The sequence below is a fragment of the Apodemus sylvaticus genome, chromosome 20 (genome assembly GCF_947179515.1).
Source record: "Apodemus sylvaticus chromosome 20, mApoSyl1.1, whole genome shotgun sequence".
Classification (NCBI taxonomy): domain Eukaryota; kingdom Metazoa; phylum Chordata; class Mammalia; order Rodentia; family Muridae; genus Apodemus; species Apodemus sylvaticus.
This window is the reverse complement of record NC_067491.1, coordinates 1,350,932-1,372,569: the sequence shown is the minus strand read 5'-3', so window position 1 is coordinate 1,372,569 and position 21,638 is coordinate 1,350,932. Positions and strand designations below refer to the sequence as shown.

The 21,638-nt window shown below is 57.3% G+C and overlaps 1 protein-coding gene across 1 annotated transcript; it reads right to left on the bottom strand.

The window, feature by feature from the left end:
- Positions 1-1,526: 1,526 nt before the first annotated feature.
- On the bottom strand, positions 1,527-20,025 carry Rexo1 (RNA exonuclease 1 homolog). The gene is made up of 15 exons (XM_052164816.1): positions 19,719-20,025; positions 8,899-10,640; positions 7,998-8,099; positions 7,288-7,501; positions 5,937-6,100; positions 5,584-5,715; positions 5,200-5,323; positions 4,504-4,617; positions 4,085-4,222; positions 3,815-3,928; positions 3,447-3,520; positions 3,182-3,292; positions 2,731-2,846; positions 2,389-2,648; positions 1,527-2,302 (listed from the first exon to the last, which is right to left on the bottom strand). The coding sequence occupies exons 1-15, from the start codon at positions 19,873-19,875 to the stop codon at positions 2,214-2,216; spliced, it is 3,651 nt and encodes a 1,216-aa protein (XP_052020776.1). The 5' UTR covers positions 19,876-20,025; the 3' UTR covers positions 1,527-2,213.
- Between the last annotated feature and the right edge of the window lie 1,613 nt (positions 20,026-21,638).

Genomic DNA, 21,638 nt, shown 5'->3' with positions numbered 1-21,638 from the left:
GCATTTGGGCAGAGCGTCTTCCAAGCACACTCAGTACAGTAGAATCCAGCCCCAGAGGACCTTGTGGACTGAAGCCCAGAGGCGTCCTGCGGGACTAGGAGTAGGAAGGGTGCACCAGTGAGCACAGGTCAGCCAGGTCCTGTATTCAGCTCCTGTGTTTATATCCCGTGCCTGTGTCTTCTGGGAAAGAGCCCACAAGGCACTGGTGGCCATGTTGACCACCTGTGTACAGTGGATGTGCTATACAACATCAGCCAGGGGTGCTGGCCAGGGTACGCCCTTTAGAGGCTGTGAGGAGTCAGGAGCTCTGAGCTGGGATCCCATCAGCCACCTCACCTTCCCACCAGCTCCAGGTCCAAGGTCCCTCCGTCTAACCTAGGCCTCAGTGGCCGTGTCCACATGTCTCCCAGTGCATGCTGGCAGGAAATGAATGAATTGGTGGCTAGGATAAGGACAGCACTCAGGGCTGAGCCTCCACCATCAGAATAGCAAGCTCTGGAAGGCTCCTTTGGAAGCTTTGGGTACAAGGGGCTTGATCCCTGGCGCATACTCAGAAAATAGCTACTCAGTTCATTCAGCATTCAGTGAGCATCTGATGAAATCTTTGTCACATCCTTTTGGATGGCCTTTTTTTGGGGGGGAGATCCCTACCCTGGCTTATGGGGGGAGGATAATCACAGTGGAGAGGGCTCCAATTGCAGACATACCTAGGCCTGGGGTTTTCAGGGCAGAGCCAGGGTTAGCTAACAGAAAGGTCTTTGTTGGCTGGTCTTCTGATATGTACTGGGCAGGAGATAGGCAGGCTCATGCACTAAAGTGTCCACGACAGACCTGGACTTGGAGGACACATTGGCACCATCTATTCATGTTTTCAAAAACTTGTTTACAGAAGGTAGAAGTGGAGGCAAGGTGCTCAAGGAAACCCTGAGGGAGGGCGGGAGCCTGGCTCAGGGCCCCGCAGCTCCCTGCACACCCACTGAGGGCAGGCAGCCCTCCAGAAGCCGCTCTGGCCATGGACTTGCAGTTTGAGGACTGGGTTCCTACAGGACCCTGACCGTCACACCCCAGTTACAGGGGGTCTAACTCCAGCCAGCCGACTCTGCCCCACAGATAACAGCCAAGGTCACATTGGATGAGAGTGCTACAAAACTTGTTTCCTGATGTGAGGACAGAGTGACCTTGACGGCCAGGCCCTTTCTCAGGACACCAGGCAGCAGGGTCCCAGTCTCCACCCGGGTCCTTGTGTGAGTAACTGGGGGTCACAATAGGCAAACAGGAGTGAGGGCATGCCACCAGTCTGCACTAGGGACAACATCAAGGACCCTGCAAGGGGGTGGGGTAGGGGCTGGCAGGCACAGCCTACTCAGGGCTTGGGGCTGTCTCACAGTTCCACAGGGACACTGGGTGAGAGTTTTGGAAAGGGAATCATTTCCATTTTTCGTGACTTTAGCCATTGGGCCAGGGGCCACACGGGCATGTCAGGGTCCTGTCTGGCCCCCAAAGCATCACACACTAGAAACCAGAAGTTCATACAAACATTTATTCTGCTCCTACACACAGAGGGAGGCAGCAGCCCCGAGGATGACAGCCCAGAGGCCTTGGAAGGCCAGGCCAAGGGGCTGGCTTGGCTCTGAGGTTGGGGAGTCCTGATGGGCTGGGGTAAGTTCTGGAAGCTACCCCACAAGGCAGGGCAAACACCCAGACCCATGGGACTGACCACGTGGGGTTGGCCCCTGGATCCCAGTGGCATCAGGGTTGGACCCCTCAGCTGAAGAGGTGTGCGGGTCTGCAGGTTTAAATTAAAAATTAATAAAAATAACAGTATAAAGTAAAAAAAGACAACCCCTGTTTCAAACCATGAGGGCTTGTCCTGTCGCCTGCATTATATACAAAGGAGCGGAAGGCAGAGCCGCTGCCTGGAGGGTAGGGGTGGGGGGGCGCCTGACTGGGGCACAGAGGCTAAGGCCAACTCTGCCCTGGGCTGCAGCTCCAGGGCACAGGCCTAGGGGAGGAGGCGGTGACACGCTGGACGGGCGTGGGGCGGTCAGTCTCAGCCCTGGCTCTGGGCAGCTCTAGCTCAGGAAGCCCGTGGTCAGCTGTCATGTTTTATTACACAGTTTGAAAAGAGGCCGAGGGCGTCAGGGCTGAGGGGTCGGGGCTGAGGGCAGCCAGGGTTGGAAGAGGGGGGACGGCATGGTAATGTTGGGTGGGAGTCACCGCTTGGTCTTGGCGTCTTCTCGGATCTTCCAGATGACAAGGTGCATACAGGCACTGGCGTCCTCACTGGAGCTGTGCCCGTCCACTACAGGGCAGACACGATCAGCACGTCCTGACTTCCGTGCCTCCCCTCCCCCTCCTGCACCTCCACTCCAGGAGCTGGCTCCTCACCATTGTCTTGGATGATCTGTCTGAGGTAGTCAGCCATGAGGTTGCGCAGGGAGCGCTTATAGGGCAGGCCCAGGCGATGTGGGAACAGCACAGACGTGTCCACCACCGTGCCGTGGATGACCTTGAGAGCCAGCAGGTCACTCTCCAGGCTGTGTCCAATGAGGATGGTGTCGGCGCTGAACATGCTCAGCAAGACGGCCTGCACGTCCCGCAGCGTGATGCTCGTGTCCACAAGGTCAGCCTCCGTCACTCCTGAGAACCTGCAGAGGGCCGGATCAAGAAGCACGTCGGGCCGGGCAGGATGGGAACGAGGCTGAGGTCCCGCGGTAGGCCGGGACACACCTGGTGTTGTAGTCGACAACTTCATTGTCAGGCTTGACAAAGGTGTCATACACGACCTGCATGTCTGTGTCCACGACTGTGACTCGGGTCAGCTCCAGGCCGTACGTAGTGTAGGACTAAGAACGGGAGATGGGCACCAGATGCAGCCGGCCCCCCCAAGCCCACTCCCCTCTGCGGCTAGCCATGGCTGCTGCAGAGACCCTGTAGGGACAGCACAGGAGCCCCCAAGGCAGAGGGAGCCACAGGCTGGGCTCAGAGAACCCTTCCCAAGCAGGCTGAGGGCCCTCTCAGGACACTAGCCTGACAGTGCAGATAGCAGCAGGCTGTGCCGGTGACAGCCTTGCACCTCAGCTGCTCCCTTGCACCTCAGCTGCTCCCTTGCCAGTTCTCAGCTGGCTTCACTCCCTTGCCATCCCAGGGTGGACCAGGGTTCCTGAGACCCCAGACTCACCATCTCACAGTCGAGGGCGAAGACCCCCGCCTGAGCGTCTTCGGGCAGCTCCTTCTGGAAGGTGCGCACAAAGCCCTCCAGGTTCTCCTTCCGGCCGTCCTGCACGTGTTGCTGGGGAACAGGGGGTCAGCAGAAGGGCCGGCATGGCCATGCATGACTCTCAAGGAGCCCTGTGGCCTGGCTGGGGCCTGAGCACAGGACTCCACTGTGTCCCTCAGTGCAGTGGAGTGATCAAGAGCAGGGAGTGGCGCATAGTAGGACTTACCTTGGCGACCTGACAGCCCACAGAGCCCACGGCAGCTGAGCAGCACATATACTGCGTCTCCCAGCCCCCAGCCACTGGTGAGAGACAGAGTGGTGATGTTCCCAGCACCTGGAGGGACCTGGCCCACCCAGTCAGGGACGAGGACTGAGGGAAAGGATCTGGGCCATAGTGTCACAAGCTGATGCAGGCCTGGCCAAGGTCCCCACCCTCAGGGACACTGCAGGGGTGAGACAAGCAGAGCTGTGCTCGGAAGGAACACATAGACTGCAGAAGGCCAGGCCTTCAGACGTGGGCGGGGTGAGATGGGCAGGAGTCCTCGGGGCCAGCACTGCACAGGTGGGCATGGCTCGCTGCAATTGCAGCCTCACCTCGATTCCGCCGCAGCCGCCCCCAGTGGTAGTAACACTCCTCACTGCGTACGCAGCGGCCGGAGGAGGACACGAGGTACTCAGTGCCGCAGCGACAGCAAATCCTGCAGGAGGCTGTGTATGAAGACAGATGGACAGGCAGAGGCCAGTGGGTGAGGGGCCGGCACCCAGTACCCCGAGCACAATGAAGCGCCTGCCCAAGCTGTGTGTCCTAACACCAGAGCTACCCACCCAGCCCTCCTGCCTGAGGTGATATGGGAGGGCACTCACGGTCCTTGGGCTTCTTCTCCTCTGCTGTGAAGATGACTGCACCCCCTGGGCGCTCGGGGTGGGGGAAGGGGTAGCCGTTCTCCTTTAGCTGCTCCTGAGTGAGTAGGTACTCCCTGAGGCGGCCGTATAGGGCAGTCCCTGCAGGGACACTGGGTGTCAGTGTTGCCAGAGGGGAGGGACGCACGCACGCATTCACACACGTGGGTATGCACGCACGCACGCACACATTCACGCATGTGGGTATGCACGCACGCACACATTCATGCATGTGGGTATGCACGCACACCTATGGCTGTATTGTACAGGGACATCCCGGTGGGAACACTGGCTGTCAGTGCTGAACAGGAGGGACAACGGCCCGATGCTACAGGACAGACAAACCGAGGACACGGGAGAGTGGTTAGCAGTTACTAACTCACCTTTCAGCTCCTCTACCCGCGGGCTGCTGGGACGGCCCAGCGAGAAGCTGGTCTTGGCTGCTAACTTGCCCCCCAGCACAACCTCATGGGACACCACCCTGCGGCCACCGGCTTCTAGAAGGAAGTACAGAAAGGCCAGGGAGGGGTCGGCCAGCTGCAACCACAGCCCAACACCCCACGTATGCTCCATGGCCCAAGCACTGTCTCCAGCATCTCAGCTGGGAAGGGGTCACGGGAACTCAGGGCAGGTCACCTGGGGCTCAGCAGCTCCCCACCCGAGTTCTGGTCAGACAGATCAGGTCCGCTGTCTTTGGGGGTGGGGGGGAAGGGATGGGGGGTGGGGGGGCAGGGGAGGGGGGGCATGCTGCAGCTACAAAGCTGACCACTAATGGGTTCCAAGGTGAGACAGACTAATGGGGCCAGGGAGGCGAGCACGCACTGTGGCGGCTGCTTAATGGGGCCTCTCGAGGGGACAGAATGACATGTCTCAGCCTCGGCCTCCTTCCCCAGCTTAATGTGCAGCGCTCAGGCACTCACGGTGAAGTGGGCATCGTTGGTGGAGGGGGAGGGAGGGAGGGGCAGAGGGTACCTTGGGCAGTAGCCCGAGTGTGGGGAACCAGGGACCATGCCTGCTGCTGAAGCCCATGGACAGCCAGCTCTGGGCAAGCCCCTCTGCACACAGCCGCCCCGACTCACTGCTGAGGTGGGGCACGGTGTTGGGGACCAGGCCCCTTAGCCTCTTAAGGGTGTTCACGGCCACGTTCAGGTATATGTTCTTGCTGGGACTGCGGTCATATGCCACCTTTTCCTCGTTCAGGGCCTGGGTAAGACAGTGCTCAGCCTAAGGTCCTGGCAGAGCCTGGCACCCAGGAGCATGGGCAGTATGATCAGCTGCTCTGGGATGACAGTGGCCGGTGCAGGACCAGCCTGTCACTCACGAGGACGTGCTACAGGCAGCCTATGAGCCAAGATGCCTAGAGCAGGGTCAGGACAGATGGGGACCTTCCCAGCTGCAGCTCAAGGCCACGATGCCCAGGGCCTGCATCCTTCCCTGACAGGAAAGCGCACTGCAGAGCCCACCTTCTCAATGGCCTCCTGGTTGGACGAACAGAACTTGAGACACTCCTCAATGAACAGGTTGAGATAGCGCTGGCGGACCACAGTGGGGACCTTGCCGCCAAATTCTTTTGGGATAACGGGCTTCTTTAAACTCTGGAGACAGAGAGCAGGGTGTTAGGACATGGGCCCTCTGGGGAAGACAGGAATGAGTTGTCCCAATGCATGAGTCCATCTATAAGTCCAGAGGGAAGGCTGGGGCACGGCAGGGGTGTCTGTATAAGCTCTGACTCATTCTCAGTATAGGAGACAGGACACACAGAGTCCTACGGGGACAATACGAGCAGAGTGCAGCTCATGGCGGGAGTGCAGGGTACCTGGAGTGATGGGCTGTGGGCGATGCGCTTGGGGGTGACGGTGGTGGTTGTCTTAGATGCCATCCCTGACAACGTGCGTGTCTTCAGTGGCTGGCTGCCAGGTTCGGGGCCGTGGGACACCTGGCTGCTGCTGGCAGGGAGTGCCCTCTTGGCACCTGTGGGGGCTGGTGGGGGACAGGGGACGTGAGTGCAGGAGGACAGCAGGCCCATGACGGAGCTGCGGAGCACCAGGAAGCTGTGGTCGTTGAGTGTGAGCAGAACGCGCATCTCGCAGCGCAGCGGGGGCCGGGGCACCGGGCTCGGGGTGCGGAAGGACATGGGACTCTAGCTGCTCTGGGACAAGTCCATGGAGGTGGGGAAGGGCAACGCGGCTGTGGAGGCCGGCTCAGGCAATGCCACGGTCGGGGCAGTCTGGCAAATGGTGGGGCGTGGTCGGGGCCTCTGCCACATGTTCCAGCCCCCAACTCCGAGACATTGACGTCTGAGGGGTAGCCCTGGCTCCAGGGCACAGGACCAGAGGGCCTGGGATGCCCTGGCCTGCTCATTGTGACAGGCTACCTGCCTGTCCCTGTAATGAGGTCACAAACCACACACAGTCCCCGCCCTGGCAGAAGGTGGGCCAGGGCTGCTCCCGGCATGGATATGCGGGTGTGGAGTACTGCTCATCACAGCCCATCCTTCCTGGAACCAACCTACCAAGGCTGGACGTGTCAAGAGAGACCCCCAGTGCTCTCTGGCCGCAGTCTGCATGAGTAGCTCCTAGCCTGTGCGCAAGCTATACCATGAGCACTGAAGCACATCCAGACGGCTTTCTGGGAGACCAGGAGAGACCCAGAACTGGAACAGCCCTGGCAGGCGCTGCTACAGCCACAGCCAAGAGCAGCACCCCCGGCTCTGTGCCACAGCAGCTCAGGCAGGAACGTCAGAAGACGAAGCTGTGCCGCCATTGACAGGACCAGGGCACTGCAGCCCTTGATGGGAGAAGGGAGAAGCCCAGAGGCTCCCTGTTCTGGTCACGGCCCGGACTCTCTAGACAGGACATACTCAGCAGCTTTGCCTGGGAATGGGGCCAGTTGGGACCACTGCTCAGAGCTGACAGGACCGCCCCACCCCTGGCCTTCAAGCTGCTGTCTACTCCAGGTAAGCCCAGGTACGTCCCACTGCTGGTCGCTGGGCTGGGAGGGAGCACGGAGGCTGCTCAGACCTGGGCCATCTTGTCCCTACTCCACGATCACTGAGTCCCTGGGAAGGTGCTCGAGGCCAGGTACAGCAGAAGTTCTCAGAGTGCTGCTTCCCTCACACTGCACATGCCAGGGCGAGGTATCCACGAAAGGCTGAGGCCAGGACTTACCGGCAGCCAGTCGGGGGTTGGGTACGTGAGCGATCCTCCTCTTCTCACCGGGCGCTGAGATGTGCACAGAGGAAAGCCTCTCCGTCGGCCGCGGGGCAGCCTGCAGCCGGCTGGCCGAGTCCCTCTGCGCTTGCTGCGCTCGCCGGTAGCACACCTCCTGGGCAGTCGGGGGCCGAGCTGGGGGAGCCACGGGGGTCCTCTTCGGGGCCTCTGCCTGAGAGAACACAGGCCCCAGGGCTAGCTCCAGGCTCATGGTGACAAGGCTTGATCTAGCAGAGGCAGTGAAGCTCCAGGGCAGAGCAGGGAGGCTCCAAAATTGCAACTTCTATGGCTGCTCCATGCCCAGCTGCCACTGTCCAGCAGGGCTCTCCACGGGACCCAAGACCTGCCTGCGCCCATTCTCCACAGAGACTGCATCGGCCCCCAAGCACCAGGGATGTTTGAGGGGCCATCGCGGCCCACACAGGCCTCTCCTAGCATCCTATCTCCCCAGGCTGAGGCTCGACAGCCCACTCTAACTCCCGTGGGTTGTTACCCACACTCCTTGGTGCACTGTTCCTATGCCCAGGTCAGGGAAGACAGGCTGGATGGGACATGAAGCACTGGACACCAGCTTACCAAAAGCCGGCAGCAGGGGTCCTCTGCCAAACTTTGGCGGCAGATCTCCTTCCTCCAGAGGCCTGCCCCGTACCCCCTTTTCTGGGTCTTACCTCCCTGCCTGGCTTGCAAAGGTGTGAGACCCTCCTCTTCTGCCCTGGGAACAAAGTGGTCAGGCCGGCCTGTGTCTTCTCCTCAGTCTTCTCCTTGGGTGTCTGAAAACACACATGTGCTCCTCACTCTGGGGCCTCCTTGGGGCACGCCCCTGCCTTCCCACCCACCCTCATGTTGCAGCCAAACCTTAGGCAGTCCTGCCAATGAGAGCCCTACCGAGGATCAGCACCCTGCGGCCCAAGGCCGGGCCCCAGCACCTGCCTCCCAAGCCTTGTGGATAGGAGGACAAGTGGGCGTGTCCCTGCTGCTGCCCCCACACCCAGCCCAGGATGACGGCTCAGATATGGAATGCCAGTCAAGGGCATCCCACAGGCAGGGCTCGTGCTGGAAGGAACTGGCCAAGTCCATCTTTCTTTGTTCAGGATGAGCGCCCTCTGGTGGCCAGCATGGGGACATGAGCAGGAGGGACACTCAGATGGGTCAAGGCCAGCCTGACCAGGCCGGCCAGGGAGTGAGGAGAGGAGGGGGCTTAGAGGCTAGAAAGGGAGCAAGAGCTGAGGGGAAGAGGGGCAGGAAAGGACAAGGAGCTGGGACAGAGGCGGTGTGAGCAGGCGTGGGGCGGGAGGGCCTGGTACCCCTTTGCTGGTCAGTCTGAACGGTCAGTCGGACGCTGCCACGAGAAGCCGGCTGGGTGGGCAGAAAGCCAGCGTCCTCATTCTGGGCAGGGTGCAGGGGGGCAGCAGGCGGCCGCCGAGGGCTCCTGAATTTTGAATGGAGTTAAGAGGCCGGTGCTGAAGGAGCGGCTTCTGCTTGGGTCACAGAGGCTGGAATCGGTTGGAGATGACCGTGGGACGGAGTGTCCCCTCGAAGGGCCCTCGCCTGCCAAGGCTGCGCCCTCACCTGCCGGGCCAGCCGGCCCTTGTCCTCCGTCTTCACGCTGGTGGACTCGTTGAAGATCCGTAGGCATTCCTCCATAGGGTCCACATCGAAGTCCACCTCCTTCTCCAGGGCCGCATAGTCCACACCCTCCTCGGCACACTGGCTGGCTCCCGAGGAGGACGATGACGAGGAGGAGGAGGACAATGGGGAGGGTGGTGCGGGGGACGCGGGCGGTGCGGCCTTGAGACGCTTGGGCACCTTCACCTCAGCCAGGCCCAGGCTGGAGTCAGAGTCTGATTCAGAGTCTGAGCTGAGGCTGGGCAGGGTCGGGGGCCAGACCCGGGGTGCTCCAGCACCCAGGCCTGAGTCCTCCTCCTCGCTCTCATCTCCAAATAGTTCGGCGTGGCTCAGGGCCCGTTTCTTGAGCTTAGGGGTGTCCTGGGGTACTCCGTCATCCAGGGAGTGGGCCTTGCGTTCCGCCATCTTCCCTGATGGCATCTTCTTTATGCTGACACCTTTCCAGGCCAGTGGTGCACGAGGACCAGGCCCAGAGTCCTGGGGCCCCGTGCTGGAGGGGCGGCCCGGCCCCCCTTTCCCTGAGCTGGCCACTGTGGTCGCAGAGGATGGTTTTTTCTTGGTCCCTTCAGGTCCCTGGGCCTTGCCCCGCGGGCTACTGGCAGGCAGTTTCTTCTTGTCTGCACTAACCTTTTCCTTCCCTCGGGGCCTGGCTGCATCTTTCTCTTTCTTTTTGTCTTTTTTAAGGACCTTGTTCTTGTGACTGAGACTGGCTAGGGTCCCACTTTTCTTCTTCTTGGCTCTACCCTCCTTGGGGACCCCAGCATCTTGAGAGGCCCTGGCTTGGGAGCCAGGCCTGAGCAAGGACGCTGCGTCCGGTGCTCGGGGAGGCTGCCCGAGGTCTTCCACGTCACACTGCACAGCCATCTCCTTGGTGCCCCGTGGGCCAGCCTCCTCATGGTCCCTGGCCTCCTTGGACACAGGCTTCCCAGGCGCCTTGCTTTCAGGGCCAGCCCCAGCCTTGGGGCTGCTAACATCAGCCTTTGGGGGGCTGGCCACATCATCTTCTGAGTCTGAGAACCTGGCCTCACAGCCACTGAAGGGGTCACAGAGCTTCTTGGGGGCAGGTGTGTATGGCTCAGCACCCCTGGAGCCCCGGGGCCGCTTGGTGGCCCTCTCATCCCCAGCACTGGCCCTGCCAAGGTGCCGGGCTGAATAGTTAGACAGTGGGTCATACTCTAGATCTGTCGAAGGCTTTGAACTATCTACCACGTACTTGCCACCGGCCACAGGGCGGCCCCAGCGGCGGGGCTGGCCCACAGCCTTGGGGACATACTCCAGGGCAGCAGCACCTCCTGCAGCTTTGCCCTGACCCCTGTCTGAGGGGGCAAGGGAGTACTTGTGCCCTGGCTCTGCAGGGACGGCCAATGGGGTGGGCTGGTAGGCAGCGTCTGGGCTGAGCAGGCCACCTGGCGTGTAAGTTAGGGCTAAAGAGAAGGTGTCATCATCGTCACCCACGTTTGTGGCAGGGCTGCATGGTGCCAGGGCTGAGGCCCTGGCACTGCCCCGTGCAGTCTCGAGGAGCTCCTGGTAGCGCCTCTGCTCCAGCTCCACCTCGCCGCGCACAGCCTCGATGGCCTGGTTAACCAGCTCCAGCTCCAGCATGCCATCACCCTGAGCCAGGGCGCCATTCTCCCTCTGTGTGGGGGGCTGTGGCAGCTCTGGGCTGCAGGGGTCATAGCCGAGCCCTGGGAGGGAAGAGAACACAACAGCCACTGAGCTGCTTTGCCAAATGTGCAAAGTAGCCGTGCAGAGTCTGTGGCATACCCGGCTCAGCCTCCAGGAGCCTCGCCAAAACACTGACAGGGCTGTGGTGGGATCACCCAGTCTATGCCAGGACCTGGGCAGAGGTGTGTGTGTGGCTGGGGCTCAGTGGGCAGGGCACTGCTGGGGACACACAGGCTTCATCCCCAGAACCACATGTGCCGGTGTGGTGGCCATGCCTATCATCCCAGCTCTAGGAAGGGACAGGCAGGAGGATCAGGAGTAAAGGTACACTCGGCTACACAATGAGTTCAAAGCTAGCCTGGGCAACATGAGATCCTATGTCAAAGAGAGAGGTCCCCTGGAGACCACCACAGTGCACAGGTTACCCACAGGACCTACCAGGAATATAACAGTGCAAGGCTCTGGACACCTGTAACATCACCTCCAACCAAGTGCATGAAGGTTCCCGGCTGTGTCACCCTGACTGACACAGGTCTTACTGGTTGAAAGGCTAGCTCACTCTCCTGGTCTAGTTGGTCATCCTGGTTCCACCTCCCTGGGGCTGAGGTCACAAGCACACAGCAGCAAGGCCAGCTTTTAAAGTGCGGCTTCTACAACAGCTCCGCCTTCAGCACTGAGCCCACACTTGAACCTCATCCTGTTGGGGAATGGTTCTAGTACTCAGTCTTATTTCGTCTCCCAATGCTGTGCTTACAGACCTCAGGGTCCCAGCCCCAGCGGCCTTCAATTGACAGTAAAGAGTTGCCATCGAGCCAGTGGGCGGTGAGGGAGATGGGGTGGGGCTTTTAGTTTGCATGGGCAAGGGTCTGAGAAAGAGGGGAGGAGAGGGAGAATATTCATGACTCGAGGGAGAAAGATCAGATCAGATTTAAGAGCTACAGGACAGAAACCATCCAACAATGGTTTCCGCAATAGGGAATTCCGCAATAGGGAATGTGGCCCTATGGGGGGGGCGGGGGTGGTGGTGCCCAGAAGGTAACAGGGCAGCAAAGATAAAACACAGATTTGGGTGTTAAGCCAGGAACATCAGAGGGAAGTGTGTGGTAGCCACAGGGAGGTTTAGAAGTGCCTGACCACTGAGCCTGTCAACATACATCAAAACTGCGTGCATGTGTGCAATTCAGAATCTAGAGGGCTCCTGAGCGGGTACAGTGCATGCTCAACTTGACCCACTAGGATCCAAAGCAGTTTAACTAATTCACTGCTACAATGCTCAGCCTTCACCCCTGAGCCAGCACAGGAATCTCCAGTTCCTCACTTCTTCATGGAGTACTTGAAAGGGAGGGGCTGGAGGCCGGAGGGGGAGGGAAGGTTCACTTCCCAGCCCCCACCAGGCAGCTGACAACCTACAAATCCTCCATGGGTGCCTGCACTACACCCACAGACACACTCACACACAAGTAAATGTAAAACTGCATACAATGAGGAGACAAACAAGGGAGCCCATATCTCCTGAAGGACAAGAGAAGAGAGCCTCTGAGAGAGAGAGAGAGAGAGAGAGAGAGAGAGAGAGAGAGAGAGAGAGAGAGAGAGAGAGAGAGATGGGGGGCAGGGACAGGCTGGTCACAGGGGTCCCTCCTGCTGAGAAGCAGGGGTAGGGCCGGGTCAGACCCATTGACCTACAAAAAGAATCAGGAATTTCTCTAGATTTTTCCTGTAGTTATTTGATGTGAGATCCTACTGTGGCACAGCCCTAGCCAGCCTGGATGTACAGCTGAGGGTGACCTTGAACTTTTTTTTTGGTTTTTTGGATTTTTTTTTTTTTTTTTTTTTTGAGACAGGGTTTCTCTGTGTAGCCCTGGCTGTCCTGGAACTCACTCTGTAGACCAGGCTGGCCTCGAACTCAGAAATCTGCCTGCCTCTGCCTCCCAGAGTGCTGGGATTACAAGCGTGAGCCACCAACGCCCTGCAACCTTGAACTTCTGATCCTCCTGCCTCCATTTCCCAGGTGCTGGGGTGACTGACCCAGGGTGAGATTCCAGGCTTGACTGGGCTGGGTTCTTAAAAAGTAACATTCTAAGGATCAGAGGCAGTCTGAGATCTTGGGGGAGGCTGAGGCAGGAGGATCAGAAGTTCAAGGCCATCTTAAGCTAGTAAAACAGTTCGAAAAGAAACTTGCCTAGGACATTCAAAGCCCCAGGGGAGGGGAGAGGGATAAGGCGTTAACTGAAACATTGGACCAAGGCTGCACAGAACATGGCCCCCCAGCAAAAACACCCTGCCCTGCATCATGCAGGGGGCACTGGAAGGGAAGGTCCCCAAATGTCTGTATGTCTCTCACACAGGCACGCATGCACGCAAGCATGCACGCTAGTAATGATCCCAGGAGTACTTTGCGTACATATTACCCTAGGACTCAGGGGACTGGGACAGGAGGACCCCACCACCCTGTGCTTCACCATGAGACAGGGTGTAAAACGCTAACACAAGGAGGGCTGCAGAAGGAAGGCATGGCCCCTCTGTGCAAACGTGGACACTCACGGTGCTTCTTGGGAGACAGGCTGGGCTGCACAGTGACTGAGTGGAATCCCCCGCCTACGGGGAAGGGTCCCCGAATCCACCACTGCCCAACTAAACAGACAAGAGTGCTGGACAGGGAACTGTCCCCAGGCACAAGCTCAGCTGCCCAGGGAGGAGTTATCCAGACACAGCCAAGCAGCGTTTTCCTGGGTAATTCCTTCCACACGGCGGTTTAGACCTCCGCCGGGCCACACCGGAGGCAACAGCACCATACGGTCTTTTCTCCAGACAACAGGAAATCAGCCCCTGGGCAGCACCAGCACCCGAGGTTTCTGCTCAAGGCCATAAGGCTGATAAAGTCAGGGAGACTTGGAGACCCAGCCCAGTGAGGGCTCTGATAAGAAAGAGTTCCCAGCCCTGGAGGAGGAGATGGAAGCTCCTCAGACACCAGGAGGGAAGGAGAGGGGAGAGTGGGTAGTGCAGGGGTGCTGGGAGCACCAGTCCACTCGGGGCTGTCTCAGATGGGTTCTGATAGGCAAGGTCCCGAATGCCAAGCCCCGTAGTGGGTGGCCACACAGCCCAGATCTCCACAGAGGACTGTGCTCCGTCTTTTCTAGGCTGGTCCTGTCCACCCTGCACTGGGATCCCCTCACTCCCCTCAGCTCAGCACCACTCAACACATGCAGGACCAAGCTCTGGGGTCACCTTTGGTGACTCAGACCACACACATCGGCAGCAGGTCACTAAAGAGCTATGGGAAGCTGTGCCCAAGTGTGAGCTGTGGCCACAGAGGAGGCGGGCAAGCCTAGAAAGCACTGCTCAGCCTCAGTCCAGGCACACAGCAGGTCGGACCCTAGAGGCCACCCTTAGGGAATGAGCTCGGGATCCCTGTGTCCCCAGGCCGTCCTCCAGAGCCTTCCCTTTCCACAAGACCAGCCCTGTAGGATGCCAAGGGCTTGCTAAGTGGGATGCAAGGGGTCAGCCCCCAGCGTGACTAAGATGCTGGGCTCTCGAATGCAGGAACAGGCAAGGAGTCTCCATGGGCATCCACCAGTCCAGAAGAGGAGCGGTTAGGCAAGGTGGGCAGGGCCACATGCTAATGTCCTCCAGGAGCACGGCTAGAGGCAGCCTGCCTTCCCCACGGTCCACAAGGGTTGTGGTATGCTTTCCAGTCCAATACAGGAAACTCTGAGACCTGCCTGGCCGTCCTAACTGGATCACCAGCACTCAGGCCAGAGACTAAGGGCTCTGTCTCTTGAGAGGAAGAGCATGCTGGCCAGTGTCATGTGGACATGGTCCTTCTGTCACTTGTCATGGAGGCTGCTGGTGACATGGGCTTTCACAGGGCAAATGCTGCCCTGCTCCCACCACTCCACAGGACCATTTCTGCTCAAAACTGTGTCAGCCCTAGGACGACCAGCCCCAGAACCTTTAATACATGGACTCCCAAGTCCTCAGATGAACAGCTCTCTGCAGCTGTGGGAACCCTGGTAACAGGAAGACCAGGGTGGGCTACCTCAGTCCCAACCTTCTCCACGACACAAGACAGTATCCCAGACCAACTAGTGGCACTCCAGAGGCATCTAGACCTTCTACAAGGCTGGGTATCAAGTCAGCATCTCAGCAGGGAGTCCTGTTGGCACCTTCCGGCCACTGGACAAACTCATACTGGCCTTCAAAACCCAGTTTAGGGGTTAGAGAGATGACGCCTCAGCAGTTAAGAGAACTGACTGCTCTTCTAGAGGTCCTGAGTTCAATTCCTAGCAACCACATGTTGGCTCACAAAGGATCCACTACCCTCTTCTGGTGTGTCTGAAAACAGCCAGTGTACTCGTAGGCATAAATCTTAAAAAACAAAACAAAACAAAAAACAGTGTAGGAACTACCTGACAAGAACCTGCCTCTCCTCAGCCCCCAGGTATTCCTCAGTTCCCAGCTACTCTATCCAGAACCAGAGTCAGTGTGCATGCCCACCTATCCTTCCCCCAGAGTCTCACAGCTGTATGCTGAGTCAAGCATGGCCAGAGAGACTCTCGGAGCCTCAGGCACAGGCCTACATCACCGCCACCTCAGTCTCTAGCAAAGTGAAGCAGGGCTTGAGACCCTGCCACCTCCTCTCAGCACCCCAACTATTGTGAGACAGAACTCCATCCTGAGTGGTTGTGTGCAGAGAACACTGGAGCCTGGGAGCACTCACAGATAAGCTACCCTCCAGTGGAGCGTGCTGGGAGCTTCTCCCACAGGGCTCCTGGCGGCTAGTCTCTAAGACTCGGCATGAATGAAGGAGCCCTGCACAGGCCGTCCTTCCCGGAGCCTGCCAGCTCCCACCCCGCAGCCCTTCCTAGCTGCCTACCTGTCCTCAGGCTCAGTTTAATGTATCTGCACCTGGGGCTCCCTCTGTGGGAAGGTGTCCCTGGACCAGCAGTCACCTGAAACCCCAAGTCCCTTATGTAAATGGCACCAGGACAGACAGGCCACAGAGTCAAGTCAAGGGTCAGTGAGGATGGCCTCAGAAAGCAGCAGTGCTTGGCTGAATCTGCAGCAGTCTAAGTGGCCATAATGACGGGCCATGAACGGGTAGATGTGAGACATAGGCTGGGCAGCTCCCACCTTCCACAAACAGCACTTTGAAGACAGCGTGGGGCAGGTGTGGCAGCTGGGCAGCAGGCACCTGTCTGGATTACACACTGGGATGCCCTGCCCTCTAAGCCACCTTCCCAACAACAGAGCCAGTGGAACCAGCTGCCCACCGCCAACGAGGCAGCCAAGAAGTGCAGCCCTGATGCTTTCGCGCTGGGCAGAGCTGGGCCTGGAAGAGGTGATGAGAACATTTACCAGACACCTGACAGCACCAGTCCAACCAGAGGACCATGGCGTGCTGTTAGAGGGTCACCAGGGTCTTGCGCCTCACCAACCAGTGCACAGATGTCTCGAGGCATCCACAGCCCTGACAACCATGATGTGGACTGCAGTGCCCCCTGCTGGCGTTTCCTGGAGAAGTGGATCTTTCTCTGGGAAGAAGCCCAAAGTGGCAGGGAGTTCCTTGGTGCAATGGCTGCCTAGACAAGAAAAGCCACGCCCAAAGCCCGTCTCCCCAGGCAGTGCACCAAGCCTGGTCTAACAGGTCAATGGGCAGTCACAGGTCTCTGTGGTGGCGGAGCCCTCTGACCCTGGCTGCTCAAGCATGTACTGTGGGAACTGGGCTGGGATCCAGGCCTCCAGAGGCCCTCAAGGCCCAGAAGGAACTGGGCTACAGCCACTTTGTTGCCCCCAACACTCTGCTCCAGGAACAGCCTCCTCTACTTGAGCAGAGCCTGTTCCTTCTAAGAAGCTCCAGCTACTGCTCGGGACTTGCCCTTGGCATCAAACTGTCCACAGGAAATCTGGAAACAGTGCTGGGTATGAGTGCAACCACCTGCACCTGGCTGCCACATTGCTGGGGTCTCAGATGGACGTTCCAAGGCTCTGAAGACATGGCTGGCGTGCTGGCGTGCGTGCGTAACTCTCTGGCTCACCCTGATTTCTCATTTCTGCTCCTCTCATCCCACCTCCCTTGGCAGAGACAGAAGCTGTGCTGAGATCCAGGCTCTGTGAGGGCCACTGTGCTGGGACCTCTATGTACACCAGCCAACAGGAATCCAGAGAGAAACCCAAGGCCCAGCATTGTCACTCATTGCGGCTACCACCCAGGAACTACCTCCCACGTGTCCATAGCTCTACCCTCCCTCACTGATATTAGGAGCAAACTTCCTTTGTTCCTCGGCCTGTCTTCCCCCATAGCACTCAGCAGCTCCTTTGGTAACCATGCCCCCCAGCTAAGAAAAGGCAGTGTCCAATGCAGCTGACCACTGGGGGCCAGCTGCATGTGGACTTGCTTTACTATGGGAACAAAGGCCATGGCCTATTCCAGTGTGCCCAAAAGATGCCACCAAGGTTGAGCCACTTGGGCCTTATCCTAATCCAGAGCAGCCCAGGCCCAGGCCTCTGCAGAGGTGCACTGAGGAGAGGACAGCAGAGTCCCCAGAGCAGGAAGGACAGGACTAGATATTGCCTGGGGTCTGGGACACCAGGAGGTGCCAAGAGGAACGAAGCACCTTTCCCTGGGTTACTCAGGCACACAGACCCCAAACATGACATGGGGCCAAGTGACCAGCTGTGACACAGGACAGCACAGGAGGAACAACATGGGAGGGGAAACTGAGGACCCAACACTATTCAGTGATGATACAGGATAGCTCGCTCGGGACATGGCTTCCACCCAGAACTGCAAAAAGGAAGGAAACTTTTAAAAGCCAGGATGTCAACTTAGTGGTGGGGGTGCAGGCCTTCCATCCTGTGCTCTGGAGGCAAAGGCAGGAGGCTGTGAGATCGAGGCAACAAAAGGGCTCTGCATGTGACCCAAGCTGTCACTGCAGCCTGAGACATCGCCTATGCCAGGTCCTTGGTGCCCACCCTGTGCTGCAAAGAAAAAGTCCTTTCTCTTCCCCAGCTGAGCCTGCGGCAACACTGCCGGCAGATGGAGGAGCGTGCCACAAGCAGGAAGCTGCTCGAAGGCCGTCTGCAGATGTCCTACGCAGGTGCGTGTAAGGACTGAGACACCCGAAAACTAAAGATGTGGCAGTTCATCAGAGGGCAGGGGCAGGAAGATCACCTCAAGTTCAAAGTGGGCTAGACAGTGTCAGCCTGGGCTACACAGTGAACCCATCTCAAGTTAAAATGCTCATATACAAATAAATATTAAAACAGCTTGAGAGGAAATGGTAACTAAGATGATCCTGGGACCTAGGGGTGAAGCTAATGGGGTGACTGACACGGGTCCCGGTCCCTGTTCTTCATCCAAACAGCTGTGCAGATGCAGCCCACCTGTCAACGACAGCTGGAGGATACAACCTCAAGGTCATCCTGGGTTGCATAGGCTTTGAAGCAAGCCTATAAGCTATATGAGACCTACCTGAAAAAAAATGCAATACATACACATATACGTGTGTGTGTGTGTGTGTGTGTGTGTGTGTGTGTGTGTGTGTGTGCATATAATTTACAAAGGAGAGCTTCCAGGTGGTGGCGGGGCAGGCCTGTAATCCCAGCACTCTGGGAGGCAGAGGCAGGTGGATTTCTGAGTTCGAGGCCAGCCTGGTCTACAGAGTGAGTTCCAGGACAGCCAGGGCTACACAGAGAAACCCTGTCTCAAAAAAAAAAAAAAAAAAAAAGGGAGCCACTCCTAAGAAACAAAGATAACCAGAGAGGACTAAATGGTACTCTATAATAACCCCGCCTCTCTTTTTAGAGAAGACCACATATGTAGCTGGCCTTGAACTCACCTTACCTGGTGGTGGTGGCATTCGCCTGTAATCCCAGCACTTGGGAGGCAAAGGCAGGTGATTTCTGAGTTCGAGGCCAGCCTGGAACAGAGTGAGTTCCAGGACAGCCAGGGCTACACAGAGAAACCCTGTCTCGAAAAAACAAACAAACAAACAGTGTGCACCATCAGCCTGGGTGCAATGCCACTTTTTAAAGGTTTTTTCGTTTTTGTTTTTTGCTTTTTTTTTTTTTCATTTGACCCATTTGAGAGTTTGCCTGGAGTATGCATTTGCACCAGACATGGCTGGTGCCCAGAGGCCAGAATGCATCAGGTGCCCTGGAACTGGGGTTACAAAGCAGCCATGTGGAAGATGGGAACCCAATCCAGGGCCTCTGCAACAGCAGCAAGTGTGGTCCCCATCCCTCAGGGTCTTGCTGTCTATATATTTCTGAAACAAGGCTTCATATACAGACGGGGCTAGACTCAAACTCAGAGGTCCACCTGGCAGTGCCTCCAGAGAACCGAGCCTAAAAGTATGCACACAGCACGCCCAGCCAAAATCAGCAAGTGATCTTAAATCTAAGACATCTCTCTCTCTAGCCTATACAATGTCTTCTTTAATGCAGTTGAGATCCTACGGGTCAAGCTAGGGTCATCCCAGAAAACAGTAGGTTGTAGCTTGAGGACCCTGGGTCCCATACTAGCATGGCCTACAACAGTAAAAGCAAACAAAAGACAAATAAAACCTTAATTTCTCCCAATGTCTTTTCTCGAATACAATATTTCCTACACACTGCCTGATCCCTGAGGCCTTCAAAAATGCCACAGCGATATGCTCCCTGCGGAGCTGAAAGTCTACACCCATCCATGGCAAGGGGGTTTTCCGCTCGAGGAACATAGGTGCCCCCATGGCCTTGTGCATTCAACTACTGGAGACAGTGGGGCCTCGCCCCAGGAAACTGTCGCGATCATAAAGTATGCCACAAGCACACAGGGTGGAGTGCAAGATGAGAGAATGGTATCTCGTTCAGAACAAGGTGGACGGAATGGGAACGGGAGGAGTTGCACTAAGCTTGGGGACGCTGCTGCACGGTCTCTCCCTCCACCGTGGTGCGCTTCACGTTTTACTTAGAGACCAGAGAGGTCTAAACATTTTCACAGCATCGCGATGTCAGCTTAGAGGAGGGACAGCATTCTGACGGTGTGCGGTCTGGCTGAGCAAGTAACAGGTAGTACAGTACGGCGGGCTATGGAACCGGGCGCGGTCTTATAGGCTTACCTGCTGCGGGAGATGCTGCGCCGCCGCTACCGGGAGCGCCGGGACCCCGAGCTCCGCGGTGCCGGAAGTGGCAGTAGGGCCGCCGGCAAGGCCCCCCGGGAGCTCCCGCCCAGTATGGGCAGTCGATGGAGCGGAAGAAGCCGGTAGAACGTAGCATGGTCCGTTCCGCAGCGGGGCCCCGGCCCGGAGCTACCCGGGATCCCGGGACCCCTCCTCACACTCGCCCCGGAGGCTTCCGCTCGCGCTTTTCGGACCCCGCCGCAGCCGCCATCTTGCCCCGAGGCCCCCCAGAGGCCCCCGGAACGATGTCGCTAGGGACGCCGGGAAGGGCTGACCGAAGTGCGCCTGCTTACAATGTCGGCTGCTGCGGAATTGTAGCAGACGGAAGACCCAAAGTTTAGGACAAGAGAGGCTTTAAAGAACGCGTAATTATATCCTTCTGGTTCCTAGGAACCTTTCGAAACCGGACTTTCGAGGGTACAGCTTCTCAATCTTGAGCCTCAAGCCCCTGAGAAGCCTGGGCTGTCCAGAGCGCGCCTGACTGAAAATGCACTGCGAGTCTCTTTGAGCCCAGACTAGACTTATTTGCATTCCGCTATATAAGGCCTTCGTGTGCCCCCCGGAGGGGGTGGAGAGTATTAGGCCGGGTGTAGGTGGTACACGCCTTTAATCTCAGTACAAGGTCGAGGTGGGAACCCACCTCTAAACTCATAGAATTTACTTTGTGGGACGCCTGTAATCCCACTCTGGGAGGCAGAGGCAGAGGCAGGCGGATTTCTGAGTTCGAGGCCAGCCTGGTCTACAGAGTGAGTTCCAGGACAGCCAGGGCTATACAGAGAAACCCTGTCTTGAAAAAAACCAAAATCCAAAAAACCAAAAAAGAAGAAGAATTTACTTTGTAATTCTATGTATGTACAAGACGAGCCTTTCCGATTCTTGCTGAAGTCAGAAAAGGACTTCAGATAGAAATTGGAGCTACACAAGGTTGTGAACGACCATGTGAGTACTGGGAATCGAACCCAAGTCTCTCCTTACTACAGTAAGTGCTCTTCTGTACCACTGAGCCGACTCTCTAGTCTCAAAGGTCTTAATCTGTGGAGATATCTATCCCGAGACACCCCCACGTGTCTCAGTTGACGCTCAAATATTCAGCTAACCACGAGGGACATCAGTGGGACATTTCTTTTTTCTTTTTACCGTGCCTAGACATACTAGACAAGCGCTCTTCTATTGAGCTACAGTCTGGAAACATTTTTGATTTTTTTTTTTCTGGAGTGTTTGGAGGGGTGCGGGACTGTGCACCCACATGCAGAGATTAGAGGAGCATTATAGCGTTCCACCCCTGTGTTTAATTAATCTTCCCTTTTCTTTCCTTTTGAGACAGGTTTCTTCACTGAAGGACTTCAGCTAGGCCTGCTCCACTGGCTGGAAAACTACCAAAATCTGCTTCCCTCCACCCTCAAGCCTAACATTGCAAGCATTGGTCATGCCCAACTTTTAAATGCGTGTTGGGGATTAGAACTCAGGTCCCGAGGCTTGTACCCAAGCTTTCTAATCCACCAGGCCCTCTCCCCGACCCTTTTTCTGATTTGCCCTTTGATTGAGGTAAGGTCTCCTGTAGCACAGACTGGATGGACTTGCCCATTATGCAGTGCTGGAGACAAAAGGCAAATCTTTCTGCTTGCTAGACAGTTACTCCAGCCACAGAGCTACATTCCCAGACCCCTTCTCTTTGTTTGTCGAGGTCTGGCACTGTAGCGTAGATTGATCTTGGATTGTGGCAGTTTTCCTAAATGCTAAGATTACAGGCCTGAGGCACCATGGCTGCCTGCTTTTTAATTTTTTAATCAATTAATATATTTGGTGTTTATTTTCAAAGAATCTCCTTCTGTGCTCCAGGCTCATTTTCAGATCCATAAA

Bases quoted from the DNA above. Each gene is read 5' to 3' on its own strand.
- Rexo1 (XM_052164816.1), bottom strand. From the start codon at position 19,875: ATGCTACGTTCTACCGGCTTCTTCCGCTCCATCGACTGCCCATACTGG. The intron at 10,641-19,718 runs GTAAGCCTATAA...CTTCCCTCCCAG, and splicing joins CGCAGCATCTCCCGCAGCAG to GGCTCGGCTATGACCCCTGC. The intron at 2,649-2,730 runs GTGTGTCCCGGC...GGCCCTCTGCAG, and splicing joins GTTGTCGACTACAACACCAG to GTTCTCAGGAGTGACGGAGG.